The sequence below is a fragment of the Rattus norvegicus genome, chromosome 17 (genome assembly GCF_036323735.1).
Source record: "Rattus norvegicus strain BN/NHsdMcwi chromosome 17, GRCr8, whole genome shotgun sequence".
NCBI classification, from domain to species: domain Eukaryota; kingdom Metazoa; phylum Chordata; class Mammalia; order Rodentia; family Muridae; genus Rattus; species Rattus norvegicus.
The window spans coordinates 86,778,364-86,797,641 of NC_086035.1; the positions used below are offsets into that span (position 1 = coordinate 86,778,364).

The 19,278-nt window shown below is 43.9% G+C and overlaps 1 protein-coding gene across 7 annotated transcripts in view; it reads left to right on the top strand.

Moving 5' to 3' along the window:
* Positions 1 to 19,278, top strand: part of Armc3 (armadillo repeat containing 3) — a 103,464-nt gene that overhangs the window by 55,928 nt on the left and 28,258 nt on the right. For all 7 annotated transcript variants that reach the window (XM_017600429.3, XM_017600428.3, XM_017600430.3 and 4 more), the window contains exons 9-10: positions 4,428 to 4,580; positions 5,035 to 5,140. In XM_017600429.3, coding sequence (XP_017455918.1) covers positions 4,428 to 4,580; positions 5,035 to 5,140 — 259 coding nt within the window. The remainder of the gene's footprint in view (positions 1 to 4,427; positions 4,581 to 5,034; positions 5,141 to 19,278) is intronic.

Below are 19,278 nucleotides of genomic sequence, written 5' to 3' on the forward strand. Positions count from 1 at the left end.
ACACACACATGTGTGTACCCATATGTGTGTGTTCCTCTGTGTGTATCTGTGTGTGCATACATATGTGCATGTACATGTGTATATGTGCATGTCTATATGCCTATGTGTATGTATGTGTGCATGTGTGCATGTGTGCACATGTGCATGAGTATTTATATGCATGTCTGAATACCCATGTGTATGTGTGTGCCCACATGCCTCTGTACATATATGTATGCATATTTGCACATGTTTCTGCACATATGTGTGACAGCACATGTGTGTCACAGAGCATCATGGCAGTAAAAGTGCAGATGTTAGACTTGCCTTCTCCCTCTCCTGCTGTCTGCTGCCGCAAACAGCAGGCTGTCTGTCCTGTGAGCCTGTAAGGATTCTCTCACCTTCTTTGACCATCTCCTCCTGGGCTGCAGGGACCTGCGTGACAGCGTGTGGCCTTTCTGTGTGTCTGGACACTGCACTTAGGTTTTCAGGCTTGCCTGACAAGTCCTTTACCCCCTGAGCCTCCTTCCTCACCCTGAGACTTTTTACAAACGTGCTTCAAGCTGGTAGAGCCTGATCTGCTTTATCGGTGTTCTTTGTTTCCTGCATGCAACCTTTGTAGATTGCTATCATGGTACATTTAGAAAACCTGTGCATGAAGTCAACCTCCACTGCCCATCAGAAAGCCCCTTTCTGGGCGGGTGGGGTTTCTCTCTATGCTGACATCACTCACTAGGGTATGCCTGTGTACAGTTACATCAACAGTTACCTTTCTGGTTTCAAGTCTTCCAGTCTTAGCATATGTATGTGCTGCCGGAGCGAGCACACTGGTTTCAACTCTTAAATTTGTTTTTCTTTTTTTAAAAAAATTGAAGCTCGGGGTTGGGGATTTAGCTCAGTGGTAGAGCGCTTGCCTAGCAAGCACCAGGCCCTGAGTTCGGTCCCCAGCTCTGAAAAAAAGAAAAAAGAAAAAAAAAATTGAAGCTCACCCATCTGTCTGTCTGTCCTTCTATCTTTCTAGACCAAACCAGTCTCAGAAATGTGCCAGGCTGATGTTCCAAAACTGGGCAATTCTCTCATATATATGTGTGTGTGTGTGTGTGTGTGTGTGTGTGTGTGTGTGTGTATGTATATATATGAGTATGTGTATATGTATATATACATATATACATGTTTAAATATAATTGTGTGTGTGTTTGTGTATGTATGTGTATATATACATATACATATACACATATATAAATATACGTGTGTGCACACTTATGCATTTATAATTGCACGTATCTGGCTGATCAGGTAACTTTACTTCGTCCTTTATGACACATTCTCTCTGAGTTGATTCTGCCTTCTGATGACTATGCCTCAAGAAAGGATTGATTTCACAAACACCCACAGTTTCTATTTTAACAAATCCTTAAGGGTGGACCTACTTCTGATGGGAGCCATGCGCTGTTACAAGTCACCCCGCTTCGAACTTCTTGCTTTAGCCACACTTGTTGACAGAACTGTTTAATTGAGCAGAAGTGGGTCAGGGCCAATCTTCCTCCCTGCTGAGTCATTCCCTTCTTGTCTACCTGTCATGACCCCAAATCACCTCACCTCACCTGTCTGACTGTTGACCACTCTCTTTCCACACCATACCTACAATCAGGTCTGTTTTTCATATCAATTTGTAGACAGTCTTGATGTCCGTCCACCAGATTCATTAGACATTATATTAATTACACTGGCGAAACCTGAAATTTAGCAAGGATTAACAAGTTATCTTCTAATATTTCTGTGTTGAAAGTGAATAATTAGGTAAAAGTTTAGTTTTTCTTCCCCAATTAGAAAGTGCCATAAGTTTGGACAGAAGCTAGTCTTCCTTCCATTAGTAAGAACGATGCTGCTATCAGTAATAATTTATAATGTGGCTTTCCTTTCCATCTTTCCAGTAATATTTTAGACGAGTGTGTGTGTGTGTGTGTGTGTGTGTGTGTGTGTGTGTGTGTTTTCATTGTCTGTCAAGAGCAGCTGAGACATGTAAACACACGGCCTGGGTTGAAGTTGTGCCTTGCATTCCCCACTGTGGGAAGGAAGCAGGGTCAGCATGAGTTTGACCTGGCCCCAGTGGACGGTGGGAAGGTGTTAATGACCTAGTTGCTGAGAGTTTTATGAGCTGGTGTTAACTACTCAGCAGGGACAAGGTGGCACAATGGCCAGTTCAGAGACCAGGCAAGGACAAGTGTCCCAGCTTTTGCTTTCAGCTCTGAGGCCCCTGCCTTCTTTATGTAGCACACTGGGTGCCATTTTCAAAGGGCACTGCTCTATTAGTAATGTAACCTCTGGCCGTCTTTATTATCTGCATAATTAAAGCACAAACACTTCCTGGCATAGCACTTCGGTGAAAGTACTTGGTTAATATGTTAATTCATCTTTTAAATCTATTATAGCCACACTGCAGTCAGTACTTTTGAGGTTTGGTGAACACAGCTGGATTTCGAGACCATTCCCAGCAGGGCTGAGACACTAATTGCTCGCAACATTTATTTAAATTACTTTGTAAAAATCTAGTTGCCCTCAGTATTTACTTAAACCATTTTTTAAATCTTTCCAGTCTTTACATATATATGTATATATATATTTTAATGTAACAATCATGTGCTCAAAAGTTGATCTTTTCACATTAATTGCTACTGTATCTTGTCAGATATTCCCAATAGAATCCATGCTGAGTGATCTGCTTACGATTTGATTCAGAGGCATCAGGGATAGCTTAATGATACAACCACACCAATCAATCTTTCTTTTTTCCCTCCTTTTTTCTTCCCTTCTTTCTTCCTTCCTCCTCCTCCTTCTTTTGTCATTGCCTCTGTAAAAGCCCCCAGCATTTTTTAAATTAATAAAAACTTCATAGCTTTGAAAATACCATAGAGGTCATTTCAATATGATATTAACTGCAGCTTTTTTTTTAATGACACACCTGTTCTGACCAGCTGAAGTCCGGCCAAGAAAGGAGCACAGGAGTGACAGGCTCCCAGGACGAGGCTCCTGATTGGTTACCTAGCTTGAGTCATTCAAAGCCAGACGTCTTGGTTGGGACGCATCTGGGCATGGGTGAGCCCAGGCCAGAAAGTCTTTGCAAACGTAACTGAACCCTGCCTTATGAAGAGAATCTGGGGGAATCACTGTTAGAGGGAGTGAGAAGGCAGATCTTAACTTACCAATGGAGACCCCATTAGTGTTTGTTTCTGAAGGTATTTCTGGGAAAAATAACTCAATTAAAGTATGTCTAAGTAATTAATTAGTCCCACATGCAGACTGTAACACAAGGTGCTGTGAGTGTTTGGGGGCAGCAGAAGAGCCCTTCCATATGTTAATGTCCTCAGACCGCAGAGCCAGTCTAGTACGCTGGCCACGGAAACTGACCTTGTCAAGATTACGCCTTTCGGGCTTCACAAAGATAATGACTGGAGAATCAGATCTGCAGCCAAAATGTTTAAAAGAACCAAAAGTAACTTAGAAAGGAATTATTTTTCAGCTGTTTCTTCCCTCAGCAGCCACTGAAGCCATTGACTTCAGATTTGAACACTGAGGTTTTCAGACTCCTTAAATAGTAGAAGATTTAGAATGAAACAGAATGAAAAATTTAAAATGAACAGAATGCAAAAATAACCTTAATATTCTAATGTAATGTTCTGCTTTGACACAAGGTATTTCCTTCAGTATAGTATGAGATTGGTATTTATTTAAAAAAAAAAGACAAAACAAAACAACCTAGGGCAAGATAAAAATGTCTAAAGGACAGAGACAAAAATACTGGTTTGAAATTTAATATTTTATAAGGGAGCAAATACCATGATGTGGATATAGACTCATGTTTCCAGAAAGCAAAATGATTCTAACATTATCTTACACTATGTCTACGGTAATTAAAGTGGTTTCTGTAGCCTTATCTGCTTGAGCACGTCCAATCAATTGAGGAAAAGACACTTGAAGGTTTTAATGGAAGCTGAGAAGAGTCTGACGGTACTTCAGCACTCGTTTCTCCTTCTTCCTCCCCTCCGCTGTTCTCCATCCTCCAATCTGCACATCGTAGGCACGTCTTAATATTGTGCTTTATATTTAAAATAACAGAAGGTACTGGAGCTTTTGTGCTTAGTGAGGAGAGAGCCCGTGTGAGCACGGAGAGCCGAATCAGCTCAAGACACGTCTTACGTGCTTACGATGTTTGAATGTGTGATCTTACCACACAGGGCTTCCCACCACATCTAATACACAGCCCATGTCCCAATGAGGGATAAACGTGACACCCATCATCCTTTTTGTGTCTCGGCTGTGGTCTGAAGGTTAACTAGGTACACATTTTGGTTAGTTTAGACATTGAAGTTAGCTTGTATTTCTCTCAGGTAGTAAATATGCTTTTACCAGACAACTTCTGATTTATTTTTCCTTTCTGTTTATGAAAGCTGAAAATAGAAAAGTTTTTCACGAACAAGAGGTTGAAAAATGCCTGGTGACCCTCCTGGGATCTGACAGTGATGGGACCAAGATTGCGGCTTCCCAAGCTATTTCAGCCATGTGTGAGAACTTGAGCTGTAAAGAATTTTTCAACACCCAAGGTAAGCAAAACAGAGATCGCCATTTTCTGAAGCCTTTTGGGTTGCCGCGCTCAGGCCTTGTGGATGCTGCGCTCAGGCTGTGTGGATGCTGGGCTCAGGTTGTGTGGATGCTGCGCCCAGGCTGTGTGGATGCTGCGCTCAGGCTGTGTAGATGGGGCGCCCAGGCTGTGTGGATGCTGTGCTCAGGCCTTGTGGATGCTGCGCTCAGGCTGTGTGAATGGTGCTCTCAGGCTGTGTGGATGTGGCGCTCAGGTTGTGTGGATGCTGCGCCCAGGCTGTGTGGATGCTGTGCTCAGGCTGGGTGGATGCTGCGCTCAGGCTGTGTGAATGTTGCTCTCAGGCTGTGTGGATGTGGCGCTCAGGCTGTGTGAATGCTGCGCTCAGGTTGTGTGGATGCAGCGCTCAGGCTGTGTGGATAGGCGTGGAGTAACAGCTCACACTGGTTTCTCTGCAGGGATTCCACAGATAGTTCAGTTGCTCAAAAGTGACAATGAGGAGGTGAGGGAAGCCGCTGCACTGGCCCTGGCAAACCTGACTACCAGCAGCCCGGCAAATGCCAAGTAAGTACACTAACCTCACTGGGTCCCGCTCGCTCTGATGGTGACATTTGGCATTTAAAATTATTCCATATTTTCTTAGGTAATCTGACTTTTGTGATTCTTTTGGGTCTCTTATGAAAGTAGTTATCTGATTGCTTGTCCCCCAGCCCCCAAAAAATTGACTATTGAATTTTATTGGGAAACTGTGCAAACCCTTATACCAAGATGGCAAGTGTGTGTGTGTGTGTGTGTGTGTGTGTGTGTGTGTGTGTGTATGCACGCGCATGTTTGTATGCCCATATGTACCGATAAATACAGAGTCCAGGCATCATGATCTGTCGTTGTCCACTTTTACTCAATTTTTACAATTCAATTCTATTCTTTTCAATTTTTTTTTTTTACTATTTTATGCGTATTGGTGTTTTGTGTGCTTGTATGTCTATGCACCATGCGAGAACCTGGTGCCCACAGAGGCCAGGACAGGGTGTTGGATACCCTAGAAATGAAATTACGGACACTTATGAGCAGCCGTGTAGGTGTTGGAAATCAAGCCCGGATCCCCTGGAAGAACAGCTGGTCCTCTAACCACTAAACTATGTTTCAAGCTCCTGTTCCCAGTACTGAACCCAAAGTTCTCTAATTCAGCAAATCCAGCAAGCTCATGCGTTCTAGGGGTCCCCCTGGCTCCTGCTCCCCAGTCCTAGAATTATGGGCATGTGTGGCCATACCTGGCACTTTGCATGGGTGCGGGATCCAAGCTCTGGGCCTCACTCTTGTGCAAACAAGCACTACCAACTGAACCATCTCCCTTCCCCCTTCAACTCTCAGAACGTCCATTTGCTATATGAGTGAAGGTAAGCGGGGCTGGAAATATTCTTGATAACATTAATTAAAACAATTGATAAGTTGTAACGAGTTTAAAGATCCGTTTAGAAAGGATGTAAGTGTTAGAGAAATGGGAATGTTTTAAAACTCAACTGAAGTCAGTGAACATGAAGAAAGGCTGGGGCTGGGGATTTCTCCTGATTAGGAACAGTGCTGAAATGTGTTCTGTAATCATTTTTAAAAATACTTATCGAAGTAGTCCATCACTAATGAGACCAGGACTCTGCACGCTTAGCTAACTTTCCAGGGTGCACGCATGTGCAAATAGCCGAGCTGGAGACTGAATGCAGGTCTGTCAGACTCCAAAGGGCAAGCTCCTTCCTCCACAGAAGGTAGCACAGCCTCGCTAGACAGGAATTTCCTGAACTTGGCTTTTGTAAGATAAGCCTTGGCCCTCCATGCATCTTACTCTGTATGCAAACTAAATTAACTTCTTATCTTCCTTTGCATGTGTACATGTGTGTATGTGTGTGTCCTCTTCGTCTGCTCCCACACAAACATTTTATGAGGCCTCAGGGGAATGACTAAAATCTAGCAATGCCCCTCGAAAACCTAACAGCTGAAGCATCAAAACAAAGGGTGCTCCTGTCAGAAGTCATGGGTCATCATTGCATCTAGGGAAGCAAGCGCTGACTTTTAGAGTACTTCAGACACAGGAAGCAGTGCGTGAAAACAGCAGCCATACCATTGCGAAACGTCTTATCATTGCTATTCAAACCTCCCTGTTGTCCACGTCGATTTACATACTTTTCACACGCCTGCAGAGTGGACAGGCATCTTGATAAATTAGCTCTGTATAAACCTGAAGGAGATAGGAGGGAGCTAGTCCTCTAAGTGGCTGCCTTCAGATATGCTCCAGAAACTATTTCTTTTACAGATTTTTGTGGGCTTTGTAGTTTCCATTTGAGAAATATAGAGTCAGGGCTAAAGAATGTCTCCTCTCTTTATACAACCCACTTTATCTGTGTGACTTGGTATGAGGCGAGATTCTCCTCACCTACTACGGGTGACCCCCATCCCTTCAGCCTTTTTCCATTTGTGTTTGATAAGGGGTTTCCTGGTGTTCTCTTTACTGGTGTTCTCTGATTTTTTTTTTTGAGCTAAAAATTACTTTTTGAAAAACAAATATTTAATACATTAGATTTATTTATTTTATCGTTGTATGTGTACGAGTGTTTCACCTGCAGGTATGTGTGTATAACCACATCTGTGACTGATGCCTTCGAAGGCAAAACGGGGCTTTGAATCCCCTGAGACTGGAGCTACTCATGGTTGTGAGCCTCTGTGTGGGTGCTGGGAGGCAAACCCCAGTCTCCTGCCAGAGTAACAAAGTGCTCTTAACTGCTGAGCCAACGCTCCAGCCCCACAATAAATATTTTTTAGAGTGAGTCAGAGTTAGTATATTTGTGTCTGATGCTGAAAACTGGAGTGAAAAAGGATCCCATAGTTCACCAAAGACAGGAAGACCGCCAGGCCAACATGGGGCTCATTCTAGAATGTTGTCACTTAATGTAGCAATTATAAAGTCAAATCCAACAGAAACGACAGCAAATGTGATTGGTCGGTGTTGAGAAAATATTTTCTCTTTGGACTGTTTCAGCATCAGTTAGCATAAACCTGGCTCTTCTGAGGTTCATAGAATCCATTTTGGAAGCAGGCACCCTCACTAACACTCTCCCAGCAAGAGCCACCGCACGGCTGGCGTGTCTGATTTGTTTTTCTAGTTGTTTCTGTGTGGAGGAAGCAGGCAAAGCCAGAGCTGGGTCCATGTGCATCTGAGAGCTGTTTGAACACCTACTCATTTCTAATGGTAACAACGCGTAGGTACTGTGCATGTCTCGAGGTTGCTTGTCTCCTATATTCACATCTGGACATTCCTAAAATGAATTTCTATTTTTTAAAAAATAATAAGTTTTTACTTATTCTTGAATTTTTTCATAGAATACATACAATTTAGCTTGATCATATCTGCCTCCTCTCTCTCTAATCCCTTCCAAGGCAGCATCCGCATTCATATCCTTCCCTACTTCAACTATCTATCTATCTATCTATCTATCTATCTATCTATCTATCCATCCATCATCTATGTATGTATCTGTCTATCTATCTACCCATCCATCCATCATCTATGTATGTATCTGTCTATCTCTCTACTGTGAGCCCTCAGGTACAGCAGCAGAGGACAGACTTTCCTATCCCTCTTTCCTATCCCCCCCCACTCTTCCATTTTTTTTTTTATTATGTATACAGCACCAGATCCCGTTACAGATGGTTGTGAGCCACCATGTGGTTGCTGGGATTTGAACTCAGGACCTCTGGAAGAGCAGTCAGTGTTCTTAACCACTGAGCCATCTCTCCAGCCCTGCTCTTACATTCTTTATGCGCCCTCTTATGAAATGTTTCTTGAGTCCTGGGTGAAGGGGAAGACGGAGTGGGGAGGCATAGGTATCTCCTCCAGGGCTGAGCACTCACAGCTGTTCTCACAGTGGGGACATTTTCTGGAATTAGAAGCTTATTTTGTAACCTGAGTAGTGTTTGGGCAATCAACTCAACTAAACCAAGTTAAAAAGAGAAAGAAAAGAAGAGAAAAATGGAGGAGGAGGAGGAGGATGGGGAAGAAGAAGAAGAAGAAGAAGAAGAAGAAGAAGAAGAAGAAGAAGAAGAGGAAGAGGAAGAGGAAGAGGAAGAAGAAGAGAGGAGGAGGAGGAAGAGGAAGAAGGAGAAGAAGAAGAAGAGGAAGAAGAGGAAGAAGAGGAAGAGGAAGAAGAAGAGAGGAGGAGGAGGAGGAAGAGGAAGAAGGAGAAGAAGAAGAAGAGGAAGAAGAGGAAGAGGAAGAAGAGGAAGAGGAAGAGGAAGAAGAAGAAGACACTGTCACCATACTTCGAGGTTACTTTTTTTTTTTTTTTTTTTTTGCAAAAGGGACAAATGCTTTTTCATTCCAATTTTTATGACCTAAAAATGAAATCGTATAGCCCTTCCACGAGCCAGTTTCTCATCTAGTACATCTGCTCTGGGGCCACCATGCATCCTGCTTCTCACTCAGAACATACTCACTGTAACGATAACGTGCGGACGGGAGGTTTCCTCAGCAGCATAGCAAATACCCAGTCCATCCAGCCCCTTCCGTGTCAGGTTTTCCAGGTTTAAAGTCATTTGATCACATCTCCATCTTTCCTGTGAATGTGGCTTTTCTTCACAGAGGAACACTTGAAACAGTTTGTAATGAGTTTGAATGAAAGGATTCTAAATCCCTTCGTTCCACCCTTCTGCGTGCTTGCCCTGCCCCTGAGGCTGTGGTGTGGTGGGGAGATGGGATAGGGAGTCGGGGGTGAAGGTCAGAGCCAGGGTTGAACCTGTGTCTGCAGAGTTCTCAGTAGTGCTTTTCTGAGGAAACTTCAGGGAGCATGGGGCCTCTCTGCCGCCATGAATGCAGACTGTGGAGGGACAGTCCCCTGGAGTTCCAAGGATCCTCTGGACCTTTTATTGGCAGGTTGTACTCATTTACCTTCACTTCCGGCTGGCTGACTCCTTAGCTTTCCTTGCCAAAATTCCCTCGAAATCCCTGCCTTTCGGTGACTCAGAAGCCCTGGTGCCAGGCAACTAGCCATGTCCAATTTTATATGAAAGCCACAAGATAGGGGATGCTTCCCAAGTACATGTTCCAGTCTCTCAGAGGCCATTTCTAGCCAGCCTGCCAAGTTCTCTCAATGAGACTGTAGCTTACTCCATTAACAGACAAATTAGCATTGCTGGAGAAAAACATCCAAGAGTAAAACAGGCTATAGAATATGTTCTAGAGGTCCTTTCCAATTCCAGAAGTATCTTGCCCAAGGCGTTTTGAACTGACAATCCTCTTGCCTAGAATGTTTTTCGAGAAATCCAAGCCACTTGGGAAAGCATCACTACTGTGTTGAAATCTGCCCTAGCTTACACGGCTGGGTTTCCCCCTCCTGCCCTGGTCCAGCCCTCGCGCGTTCTCTTGCCGCTTTCCATCTTGTGGTTGGTTGATCGCTGTTTATATCCTCTCTCACTACCACCAGAACAGTGGAGGAGGCCATCTTTTTACTGATTCATTCCCACATTCTAAGCGTCTAGAACAGCTCTGTTCCGCAGATAGTTGGGGGTGGAGGTGGAAGAAGGGACGAGAGGTTTAAAAAAAAGAACCCAAAGTGGAAAGATGCGAAGTTTAGTGTGATGCCGGTGGGATTGCAGGAGAGGCGAAGCGGGAAGCTTCCGCCAACAGACTGCTGGAGGACCCGAGGATGAGAAAACCCACGGAGAGCTATGTCCCTCACTAATGGGTGGCAAGTTCCAGTCAAAGGGCACATCTACAGCAAATCCTACAAAGACCCCAAGTTTGTATTTGCCACGGGTAGCTGGACACTCAAGAAGCCATCTGCCGCCTCCATTGGGCTTGGGTCAAGTAGCCCAAGGAATCCTGACCAATGCTAGTCCTCCAAACTTGGAGTCGCAGGCGCTCCTAATGAAGATGAAGCAGCCAAGTGGAAGAAATGGCTCCAGAGGCTTCATGGGGGAAAACAGAAGGGGCACTGAGCCAGCCCCGGGTCCTTATTAGAAAATAACAGAAGGGCTGGGGCTGGGGATTTAGCTCAGTGGTAGAGCGCTTACCTAGGAAGCGCAAGGCCCTGGGTTCGGTCCCCAGCTCCGAAAAAAAAGAACCAAAAAAAAAAAAAAAAAAAAAAAAAAGAAAATAACAGAAGGGGCACTGAGCCAGCCCCGGGTCCTTATTAGAAAATAACAGAAGGGGCACTGAGCCAGCCCCGGGTCCTTTAACAGAGGAGTCCAGGGCTTCTATAACCAGAATCTGTGGAAATACAAGATGTCATCTTGGAAATGGACATGACCAAGACAAATAGGAGACCTGTTGTGAGATTGGAGTGTGGGTGGGTGTATAGTTAAAAACCGAGAGAGAGAGAGAGAGAGAGAGAGAGAGAGAGAGAGAGAGAGTTCTAAGACAATGTTCGAACTCCGTCTTCTTTGTTTAAAAAGATTAAATGCAGCACTAATGAATGGGAGTTTGCAAGGAGGTGACTTTTGTTTTATGTACAAATTTCAAGAAATTTACTAGTTAGTAGTGTTTCATGTTCATATTCAAATGTAACAGATGATAAAGAAATCATGATAATTTTTTAAAACCACCCTTTTTTGACAAAACTATTAGCACATTAAAAGGGAAAAGGTTATGACCCATTTATACTGAAAAGAAAATATTACTAGGTTATTGACCAATAATAAATTTAAATAAAATTAACCTCCTCTTTCTGTATGGTCACCCTATAACACACACACACACACACACACACACACACACACACACACACACACACATCTGGAGGAGGAGGAATGAGAATGTAGTACCATATAAAGACAAAAACCAAAGCAGGTGCTTTCTTTTGCAGGTCGCATAATTCACTCCTATACAATTTTGTTACCTTAAGACACACAAACAACTTATATTCATTTACACAAGCTCTCCATTTTACTGTTTGGTAAAATGACCACAGTATCTTCTTGATCCAAATGAGTTACTAACCAGAGGTCAATACGGGAAGAGAGAAATGCCTTTCCTAAAATACCAATGGATTTTGTCAAGCTGAAATAAACGTTCACGTAAACATGCCTACCAGTGGCCATTTCTTCAAACAGGAAGTGACTAACGATGGTTTGTCTGTACAATTTGGATCACAGACGCACAGAAGTTAACAGTGGTTTCCCTCTAGAAGCCTTTCATTCCCACTTTTGGCTTTTATTTTTTTTTATTTATTTTTTTTTTTTGTAGAATAAAGGTTAATGAATAAGAAACAATGAACAGGAATCAAAGTGCTTATCTGAATGACAGACAAGAATTGCCAGGGTCTTTTGTTAGAAATGAAAGGAGAAAGAAATTGTTTCGAATGGGCCATAAAGTAGGAGACAGTGAAGACAAGTCTGTCTGGAGGTGAAAATGGGATGAATCAGTAAAAACCAGAGTGAACAGGTAGCCCTTGGCTAGTTTGGGGCAGCTCTCCTTCCTTGGTTTGCTGGGAATCTACTTGACAGTTCTCTCTGTGTAATGCCTTTTGGAAATGAGAAGCTATTTAATTTTTGGATGCAGGAAATATCTCCAGTTGAATTTCATGTTTTATTTACCCTGTACTTTTCTGCCCAATTAATCATTTCAAACTCTTAAATAATTTATACAAGTGCGGAGCAAGTGATTTGTGCTTGACATCCTTCTGAGTAGCTGATCCTACATGTAATGAGGATATTTTAAACAATTTATAACATCACTGCCATCTGTTGGATCTGACCAGAATTAGATCCCACGTTGTCCCAAGAATGGAAAGAATTCAATATCCTTCTGATAACTGATAATTTACACATTGATAAACCATGGCAAGATTTGGAAATGAGTATAAATGTTGACTGGGCATTTTTAAAGAGATCTCTTTCAAAGATCCAATTTTAGTAAATATTTGAAGACACTAACTATAATCATTTTAATACTTACAAGAAAATAGAAACTTGTAATTGAGGCCAAACTCTTCACAGTCAGGGGTGTTCAACCATACAGACCCTGACTCTCCATAGCCATCCTACCTTAGCTCCACGAAGATAGTTTTAAAGGCCCTAGAATTTTAAAGACGCCCCCTCTCCCCATTCTCCTGTGGAATTGGCAGTTTGTTTGTATAGCTTCTCAATCGCCCACAAAAGCAGTCACCCAAGAAAGTTCTGAAGTGTAACATACATACTGGCCACTTAAAAATACACTGATTAATTGTTGGGCTACTTAAGCCTTTGAAATAGCAGAGAGAAGTCTCTAGGGACTTTTCTACTTTTGTGTGACCTCTGGGCAGGATGCTGATTAAAGGACTCTGTGCAGAGGCAGAGAGCCTCACATGGATGTGACTGGGTGCTTTGCTAACTTTCGACTATCCCTGTGCTGATCATTTTGTATTATTGATATTAAAATTTCCCTTGACTAGTATAGAAACAAAGAAAAATTCTCACCCATTAAATAAAGCTGAAGGAAGACAGGTAGTATCACTTTAATGTCTACAAAATCTATTTGTTGATTTTCATATCTAATAATATGTGGAGAAAAAATTTAAATACATCCCCAGGATAGATTTTTATAGACTATTGCAAAAGTCAGTATCTCATATGGCATTGCCTCAAGAAAAGCCGGGACTCAAGTGACCACCAGGTCCCGTCCCATCATAGTCAGGAATGGTCGGAGCTGAAGTGAGTATTATCTCTGCTTAGTGCAGAAAGTGTGTGTGTGTGTGTGTGTGTGTGTGTGTGTGTGTGTGTTCATGCTTTGAAAAATCACCATCCAAACAAATAAAACTGGGCGTGGGGTTGGTAACATAACATGCCGTGTTTATTTATTTTACCATTTCTTCGAATACCTTTTAACCTGTAGATTATCCGTAGAGTCGCCATATTTTCTTGTAAAATGATGACTGTAACAGTGAGTGATGACCAGTTATTTTGAAGACAAGAATACAACAAAACACATCTGTTAAAAGTGGCCAAATGCCAGTTCTGCCCTTCTCCCTCGTCGTCTCCTGCAGGGAGACGCAACCACAACCCTCGAGATGGCTGCAGTTTGTTTACTATCGTCCTTTAAGGACAAATTACCACTCTGTCTGGACCCACTTCTCCCCAGCACCCAGATTCACTTAGGATAAGTAATCTCAGGGCTCAAAACCCTTAAAGAAACATTGGACTGAGAAATGACCTACGAAAGACGCAAACTCAGCACCTAGGCTTGATGCGTGGGTCGGACCTAAAGCCTAAGCCGCGCAGTTATTGTCTTTGTCGCGTAGGGTTTTTCTGAAGAAATAGGTTTTCTGAGCGATTTCCCTTCACCCACAGCGTCAGGAACCGCGTCTTCATACTGCCCCCTAGTGGCGGCTCAGGAGGGAGTTGGGGGAGGGGCAAAAACGAACAGAGCGCCGTGTGTTTTAATGAAACACACACTAATTTAATTTGAAACACTCTGGTGAGCCTAAAATAATATTTTTGGAACATTATTAAAAGATTGTGATCTGGAAAGCATTTCATTGTGATAGTATTCTACGGCTAAACACACGGTTAGAGGATATTTGTGTCTGTCTTTGTCTCTTTCCGAGGTGCAGTCATTTCAAAATGTTTTGACGCCTCTTTTTTTTTTTTCTTTCTAATTTCTCCATCAGTGGCTGAATATTTGCCTCGCTGTGTTATCACAGGGACAAACGCAGCACGTTTGAGCAATAGAAGAGATCATTTAATTTTTGTTTAAATTCGTTGTAAAATTTTAGAAGCTTGGCAGACTCCCAATACAAGTGAGAGGCAACATAAAATTGAGCCGCTTTAGGAGGGCTGGTTTTGTTTGAAGGATGGTCCTTTTTTAAAAATTTAGGATAATATTTCAAAGAGCTTGGTTCTGTAAAAGTCCTTTGAGAGCCTCTGAGATTGGACAGTGGGTAATGAATGACCCTTGTCCCTAAGCCTGACGTCTTGCATTTGATTCTCAGGCCCTACCCCACAGTGGAAAGAAAGACCGACCCTCAAGGGTTGCCCTCTGACCTGCACACACAAGCCACGGCGCACACGAACGTTTGCCATGAGCAAGCAAATAAATAAAGTAATGAAAGTCCTTTGTGTTTCAGTGACAAATGGGAGGAGCCCTCATGGCATCCTCCGGATCATTCCTTCGTCCCTTCCGTCCAAGTTCACCAAACGGCTGTGCGTTTGATCCCCCCCATAGTGCCTCTATTCCTGTCTGCACAGAACAGTCTTGTCCTCAGTTTGCTTTTATTGGGCTGGGGTGCAGGGTGGGGGGGAGTCATACTGAAGTCAAAAAGCACCCGGAATGAAAACCCGAGTTTTCAATAAAACTGCCTGATTCCCCATCCCTACTCGGTGCCGGCTGATGCTTGCCAGACCTCGACAAACACTTTGAATTTGATTAGCTACCAGTTTTCCGAGGCTCAGGGAATCTCATAAAATGTTCAATTAGAAAATTATCCGTGCTGCCTTTATTACCTACAGAGTGGAGCTGATATTTGCATAACATTTTAAAGTTGCTGGTACTGTCTGGTTTCCGGCATTACTGATTTCCACAGGAAATTATCAAACAGATTGGATATCCTCAGACTATTTCTCTTTTAATTTGAAGCCTATTTAAACCTGTAAGTTAGTTTGTATCCACCTTGACTTTTCATATTATTAATCATTCTCTCCATTTTCCTTCACTTGGGAATTGGCCCTTATTGCCCATTAATTGCAGTTACATGGCAAGGCTCGGGGCGATCTCCGAAGAAGCTGCCTTCGCTCTAACCCTGCAGGTTTATTTCAGCTGTCTGGCTGGAAGGTGGTCTGAAAGGGATGACTCTACCCACACATACAAATGGCGAAATCCGGTCATATTTCCCTGTGGTAGGTTCTGCTACTGTTGGTAGCTGGCAGTCATGGCAAGCATTAAGTACTAAGTACCTCAGTAGAGTGTATCTTCAGATCCGACAGAAGTCTTACGCGTGAAGGAATGTCCCTGTCACTGTCCTGTGCCTGCATTCCCTTTACACATAAGCAAGTAGAGGCGTGTTACTTCTCCAGGTTACCAGAGGTTGGCAGGACACTGAGGCGCTCTGAGACAATAGCCTGTCCTTCATTACTTCTCTCTACCCTTGCAGCTCACCCCACACCCCGCTTATCAGTTGTGCGGCCAGTGGGAGGCTCTTGCTCTCTGGACAGAAGTTAATCGGTCTTTAATCCCAGACTCCTCTCTTGTTTTTTCTTTCCTCTGATCTTCTTGGCCTCTCACTCCATAAACAACAACAAAGTGAAACAAACAGATTTTAGGGGAAGGCAGACTCTGAAAACACTGGAATGTTTAAAACAAAGACCTCTGGGCATGACCGTGTGGCTGTGATCCCAGCACCTGGGAGGCAGAGACAGAGGAATCAGGAGTGTAAGGTCATCTCTGACTTCATAGTGAGTAGAAGGCCTATCTAGGCTATGGGAAATCAGGCTTCAAGCAAGCAAACAGACAAAACAAAATAAATGGGGTGGATTAAAGGTCACACAGTGAGGATTTTAATCCTGTGACAGCGGTCAACACCTTCATGAACACTTCCCTAGCGTCCGAATCGCGTCTTTAACAACTAGGAAATAGCAGGATTGCAACCAGCACCTCTGAGCTGCTCAGTACGGCAGGTCCTGGCCCTTCCAATAGTCTCTTCTCTCCAGAAAGGACACCCATAGGGGCTCCGAGGGCTTCCCCTATTATGACGTTTTGTTATTTATCTATGAATTCATCTTCAAGCTCAGGACCTGTTGGTAATCTTGTCACTACTTTCCCACAGTTCTTTCTGTGTCAATGCTGTGTAAGGTGTTGCTCCAGCTGTAGAGAGGCAGTGTGTGTGTGTTGGGGGGCGGGTAGGGACAAGGGCCCTGGGGACCTGCATTCCTCCAGCCTGAGTGTGAGAGTGTATTTTAGTTTTGAGACAGGGTATGGCCAGTAGCCCAGGCTATCCCAATCCTCCTGTGTCGGCCTCTCCAGTGCTAAAACTACAAGTGAGCATCCCTCAGTCATCTCAAAAGACAATTTTCAAAAGGGACAGATATGTACGTGAAACCAAATATCACAGGGTCGTAAAGAGGAGTGTGACTGACTCTAGGGTCTTAAGAGGGGCCCAGGGACCTGCATGGAACCAAGAGGGACAGCTCAGTGCTGGGGATTTAGATTTTTTTCAGAGCACTACAGCATTCAGTGCCCTTATTAACAATGTAAAATTATATCTTTAATTATTGTGGAATTCGATTCTGTGTCATTTATAGATATTACAGACCGATTCCTAGGCTACCCAGGAGCATTTGCTAACTGCAAAATCATTTGTCCTGGGCAACCAAACACGTTGAGCATCATCCCTATTTTATTAGAAGACAAGTGAACCGTGTGGAATGAAGGGAGCCGTTCTCTCCCCTTGGCAGGTAGTTCATTACTACCCATTAATTACCCGCGGCGGAGCAGTCTGGCTTTTGAAACGGAGGGAGGCAGACAGGGAAGGAAGTGAAGAATTCTGATCAAACAGATAGGTCAATAAAGACTCCTTGGCACTCTGCATAAGAAAATTACATTTGATTCCCACGGACTTTGATTGACTGCCTTCAAATTTGTAACAAAAACACTCATGCTGTCAGCGGAAGTGCTGGGCCAGCATGCTTGAGCCTCTGGTTGCAGAGTCCTTCTGCAGAAACCGTGTCAGAGACAGGAAGGAAAGAACACTTGGGAAATCATCCTGATCCAAACCATTCGTTTTCACATATCTCCAAGTATTTGATCCTGTCTTTGTTTTTCTGCAAAGGACAAAACACAGTCGTGTCTTTCAGCTAATTTTTACTTTATAATAATGACCTTGCTACCTCAGGATCTTTCACTTTAAGGATATGTCTACAATTCAAAAGAAATCTTCCCGGCCAGTATTGTCATCCCTGGTGTACAGCCACCGCGCCAGCATTCCGAAGCTGAGGGCTATTGCCAGGCGATCCCTGCTTTCAACTCTGGAACCGACCTCTTTAGCAAACTCATCCCACTTCTTGTCTTCAGGGTTTCAAGCCTCACCTTTAACAGCTGAGCCCCCTCTGCAACCCAACACAGTGCTTTTTGGGCAGAAACAGGAAAGGGGGAGTGCGGACCCCTGCGCTCTGCAGTCCGGCTCTGGCTCTGGTAACCAGGAGAAGCCGCATCACCTGCTTGTCAGGGCCTGCCCCGGTGCTTCACCCGTGCAGGTCTCCTGTCAGCTGGCACAGCCACAGGTGCCATCCTGAACCGTACTGAGCGCGCCTGTCTCGACCACCGCAGCCTGGCTGTGCCAATATGTCTTCCTCGGTGTGACAAAACTCAGAGACATATGAAATGTCACGCTGGTGGGAATGGTTGTAGTCGCTGTAAACAAACAAGGTTCTCATTGCCAACATCACCATCTGTTCTGCCGGCTTCCACACGTTACCCTGTATGTGGGCTCTGTTAAACAGATTTCCAGAGTGCCCAAGGTCACCCTTGATTCATGTAACCAGTCATTACAGAGCTGTTGAACACGGCTCTTAAACCTGCGGAAGGATCCAAATCCAGGACCGAATGCCGTGGCCTGGTGGCACATTCAGAATCACGGTTTGCAAAGACAGCGACTCCCCTCGTGTGAGAAACGAGCAGATTCCTAAGACGCCCTTTCTTTAAGGTGCAAAATTTCATCACTCAACTTCGTCCAAAAGTTCTCTCAATATAACAACAACGTTGCCGGAGGAGTGGGACGGGCTGGACTTAAGGTCAGCTTAGGCAAAGAACACCCAGTTCTTCGTCTCCCTCGCCATCCTTTCTCAAACCTCCCACAATTCCACTCACTACCATGAGTTAATCCAAGGCAGTAAAATATTCTGGCCTCCTTTAAGCTGGAGATAAGAACCAAATAAAAGGCAAACCTTGGCTCTAAGAAGCGTGTAGCAGGCGGGAGGCTCATGAGGGGGGAGCGATTGACCAGGGGGTCACACTGGACAGCAAAGACGGAGCACGGAGGCTTAAACAGCCAATGAATGGCATGGAGTTCCTCCGGAGGAAACACAGGAGGGGTGGGGAACGGTGATCAGGGCAAAGGGCACATCAGTGCAAACACACGAATGTAAAATAGCACCGTATGCCATCAGTCGATGCTATACGGATGACTGGATTTTTCTTTAGTGAACTTTGGTATCCATTTTGGTTTTTGTTGTAGTTTTGTTTTGGGGGCTTGTTTTGTTGTTAGTTTGAAGGCCTCGGGAACGACAGTGAAAACTGCTGAATCCATGACAAGTGCAAAACAGTCACATTTTGTTATGTTTGACTGCCGAGGTCTGCACCAAAACATTGTTTCTGAACCATGGCAGTTATGAATATTTTACAGAGATTTAAGTTCAGGTTTAAAAAAAAAAAAGAACTGAGTTTGGGGATCCAGAGTTCCTTTCTTGAGGAAAAGCCATTTGTGCCAAACTGTGGAAGCGAATTATCCAGGGGACGGAGGTGGGAGCAGGAAGAGCTTGTATATACGTCCTGAGGTGGGACACACGGAGGGGGAGGGTGGAGGGGGAAGGCAGGAGCAGGCAGGCCGGACTTGGGAAGCTGTGTGGGTAATCTGGGCATTAACCTGACAGGAATCTGTGAGAGTTTGGAGTAAGCAGTATGATTATAATTTTAAAATACTGTGTTAACTGTAGCATGGGACATATTAGGACTTACTGGTTGATGTTCCAGG